The 4,018-nt window shown below is 43.3% G+C and overlaps 1 protein-coding gene across 1 annotated transcript in view; it reads right to left on the reverse strand.

The window, feature by feature from the left end:
* LIN28B (lin-28 homolog B (C. elegans)) overlaps positions 1-3,337 on the reverse strand; it is a 136,916-nt gene extending 133,579 nt beyond the window's left edge. Inside the window, exon 1 of the mRNA XM_011952875.1 lies at positions 3,222-3,337. Coding sequence (XP_011808265.1) covers positions 3,222-3,239 — 18 coding nt within the window. The 5' untranslated portion in view covers positions 3,240-3,337. The remainder of the gene's footprint in view (positions 1-3,221) is intronic.
* Between the last annotated feature and the right edge of the window lie 681 nt (positions 3,338-4,018).

Consider the following 4,018-nt stretch of genomic DNA (forward strand, 5'->3'; position numbering starts at 1 on the left):
GCGCAGCGTCGGTCCCGGAGGGAAGCTCACATGGCCGTCCCTGGGGTGTGACTGGAGGGAGGCGGGACGATGCTACTACTTGCTCCCCAACCTGACACCTTGGTGCGTAAAACTGTAAGAAGGTAACAAAATCATATCTGAAGCCCAGGTCTTTTCTTTTACTACAGATGCCCTGGACATCATTCCGAACAGCACAATTCAAGGTAATAATAGTCATGAATTTTAGAATCCAGTGAGCATCGTAGACAATGCCAGAAGTTTGGGGAACCTACTGTCAGCTGTTCCTATTCCTAAACAATAAGATACTCAACATCAAAGTGGATGATACAAAGTTAATAATCATCACTCAAAGAGCCACAAGATCTGGGGCCCAAAATACTGTGATATACACACAGTATTGGTATTTTGGTATATGTTCACAAAATATCACTGCTTTCTCTCCTGTAATTTTCCACCTGATAATTTTATAGTTCTTTTTTATACTTTGGTTAGTTTCTCATCAGACTTTCAGAACTAAACAGTACTAGTCAATCATTATCTGACCAGCTACAAAAATCGAATATAGCCTTGTAATCTGGACTGTTCTGTGGAACTGATTAAAGGGATTAAATATTTCAGCAAACTAAAAGTGTTCAAGAATTTAAAATATAGGACATAAAAACAAAAGTGGAAAACTTTTCAAATGAAAACAGTTTCATTTGAAAATAACTAATAAAGGCCAGTTCACTGGCTACTATTGTATAAGTAAAAGGCAAATCTGCAAACCGTTGCTGTGTGATGATGCATTTCTCCCTTCCAATTTCTGGATTAGGATTAAGAAACCAATTTATCTATCAAGGGTAACCACAGTCTAGAAAAAAGCATCTCTGGCCTGGGAGTGAGATCAATGCAGACAGACTGATCAGAAGCAAAATCCTGTTGTGACCCCTCCTAAGAATTTTCCACATGGGCTACCACCTTCAGCAAATTCCCTGGATGGCTGCTCAACTTTCCATTGGGTTAGTGGAGTGAATACCACTTACTTTAAAGATGCTTTTTCACTGGCAAGTATGTAAAGTATCTCTTACATTACTTTGCTAAGTAGTACAGAGGATTCTTTCAGATACAATTCTTAGTTATAATCATTGTATCCATTTACACTATGATTCCAAATATAATTTAGAGGAAAAAGATGTGGACATAGATTACTGGAAATGAAAAACAGCAATTAATTAGCACCATCTGAAATGTGATATGCTGTGACTTTAAAGCATTATAGTAGGTTTTTACTTATGAGTAGAGCTTACAAATGCACTTATAGAATGAGCTCTTTTTTAATAGCTATGTTTTTAGGTATTTTGTAAGCCTTTCAGCGTTTAAGTGTGATGCATATTTATGCAGTACCTATTTAAAGTCCTGAGAAAAATTGTAAACAGAAAATAAAAAATTAAAACACCACCCAGGGTTAGTATCCCAGCACTCAAGAGGTCGTCCTTCTTTTCGATTTCAAACTAGTTATCATCATGCCGTCATGCTGCCGTGACACAAGTAAAAAAATGGGACATTATAATATTTAATGTATTATTTTATATAAGGTACCTGAAAGGGGTGATGATGAACATTGATGGGCTAAGCATTTATTAAGGAATATGTTAGCATGATTAGAAATGAATGAAAAGCCATAAGAACAAAGGAATTTATTGTTTATGTATGGCTGTTGGCGATTTCTTTTTCTTTTCACGTGTTTTTTTTTTTCTTTAGGCAGGGTCTCACTGTGTCCCCCAGGCTTGAGTGCAGTAGTGCAATCTTGGCTCACTGCAGCCTCCACCTTCTGGGTTCAAGGGATTCTCATGCCTAAGTCTCCTAAGTAGCTGGAATTACAGGCCTGCGCTACCACGCCCAGCTAATTTTTGTATTTTTAGTAGAGACGGAGTTTCGCCATGTTGCCCACGCTGGTCTGAAACTTCTGGCCTCAAGCAGTCTGCCCATCTGGCCCTTCAAAGTGCTGGGATTACAGGTGTGAGCCACCATGCCTGACCGGGGCAATTTCCTTCTAAAAGTGAAACTTGGCAATTTCTTTCTAAAAGTGAATCCTTCTACCTGGGACCATGGTGATAATTTATTTTACTTTATTTCCAACCTCCCCTTTTTTAGAGACGCGGTCTCACTCTGTTGTGAAGGCTGGTGTACAGTAACACCTTCCTAGCTCACTGCAGCTTCGACCTCCTGGGCACAAGTGAGAATCCATCTTCAACCTCGTGAGTGGCGGGGACTACAAGTGCCTAAATTTTTTGGGTTTTTTTTGGGTTTTTTTTATGCTTTTTTTTTTTTTTTTGTAGAGATAGGTTCTTGCTCTGTTGCCCAGGCTATTCTCAAACTTCTAGTGGCAAGATATCCTTGTGGCTTTGGCCTCCCAAAGCACTGGGATTACAGGCATGAACCACTGTGCTCGGCCTGCTTTACTTTTAGAATATATCTAATAATTACTCCCAAAGAGAACAGGCTCTTACTCTTAATATCTCCAATGCCTACAACGGTTCCTAGAATATGGTAGTGTCTGAACGCACCCTGATTATAGTTTCAAGGAAATACTTAGCAAGACCTTTAGAAAACATAAAATGCAGTGTTTCATATTTCTCTTGCCCTCTATTTTTTTTATGACTGGAGTATATGGAAGCAAACCCCAGGCATCATGTCATTTTACTTATGAATTACAAGTATTGAGTGTTATAATGTTGAAAAACTAGGCTCATATATTTATTATAGTACATTAAAACAATTTGAAAAATAGAGTTGGCCTGGCGCGGTGGCTCACGCCTGTAATCCCAGCACTTTGGGAGGCCGAGGCGGGCGGATCACTTGAGCCCAAGAGTTGGAGACCAGACTGACCAGCATGGTGAAACCGTCTCTACAACAAATCAGGCAGGCTTGGTGGCGGGCGCCTGTAGTCCCTGCTGCTGGTACTCAGGAGACAGCCGGGAGGCAGAGGCTGCAGCGAGCAGACACTGTGGCCCTGCACCCCAGCCTGGGCAAAATGGTCACCGCTTCTCTACAAAATATTAGCTGGGCGTGGTGACGCGCGCCTGCGGTTGTGGCTATTGGGGAGGCTGAGGTCGCCCGCCCCACCCGTAGGCAGAGGTTCCAGAAAGCTAAGATCGCGCCTCTGAACTCCAGCCTGGGCGACAGAGTGAGATCCTATCTCAAAAGAAAGAAAGAAATAGAGAGTTTAAAAATAAACTGACCTGGCGGCGGTGGCTCATGCTCGTAATCCCAGCACCTTCCTCAGAGGCTGACGTGGCGAATCGCTTGAGCCCAGGAGTTCAAGACCAGCCTGCGGAAAATGGCGACCTGGCTCGCTTCAAAATATTCGCTGGGCGTGGTCCGCGCGCCTGTAGTCCCAGCTATTGGGGAGGCTGAGGTGGGAGGATCGCTCCAGCACGGGGGCGGAGGTTGCAGTGAGCCAAGATTGCGCCACTGCACTTCAGCCTGGGCAACAGTGCGATCCCGTCCTAAAATGGAAGAAAGAAAAAGAGAGATTTAAAAAGGTTGGCCGGGTGCAGTGGCGCACGCCTGTAATCCCAGCACTTAAGGAGACCGAGATGGGCAGATCGCTTGAGCACAGAAGTTCCAGACCAGCCTGGGCAACACGGTGAATAGCATTGTATTTGCTTTCTAGGGTAGCTGAAACAACAAAAATTAACGTCTCACAGATCTGAAGGCTTCCGTGTCGATTCTGGACTGTGATGAGAATCTGTGCCATGCCTCTCTCCTGGCTTCTGGTAGACTCGGGCATTCCTTAGCTTGTAAATGGCTGCTGCTTGTGTCATCACATTGTCTTCCCTCTCTACTTATCTGTCCCCATGCCCCAAGTTTTCCTTTTCAGGCGCCAGTCAGATTAGGACCCACCCTAATGATCTCATCTTAACTTGATTAACTACAAGGACCCTATTTTTAAGTAAGTCCACATTTACAGAGACTGGGGGGTAGGGCTTTGACATCTTTTTGGAGGGACGCAGTTCAACCCATAAAAAGAATCGTT

This window comes from Colobus angolensis, unplaced genomic scaffold (genome assembly GCF_000951035.1).
Source record: "Colobus angolensis palliatus isolate OR3802 unplaced genomic scaffold, Cang.pa_1.0 Scaffold35, whole genome shotgun sequence".
NCBI classification, from domain to species: Eukaryota; Metazoa; Chordata; class Mammalia; order Primates; family Cercopithecidae; genus Colobus; species Colobus angolensis.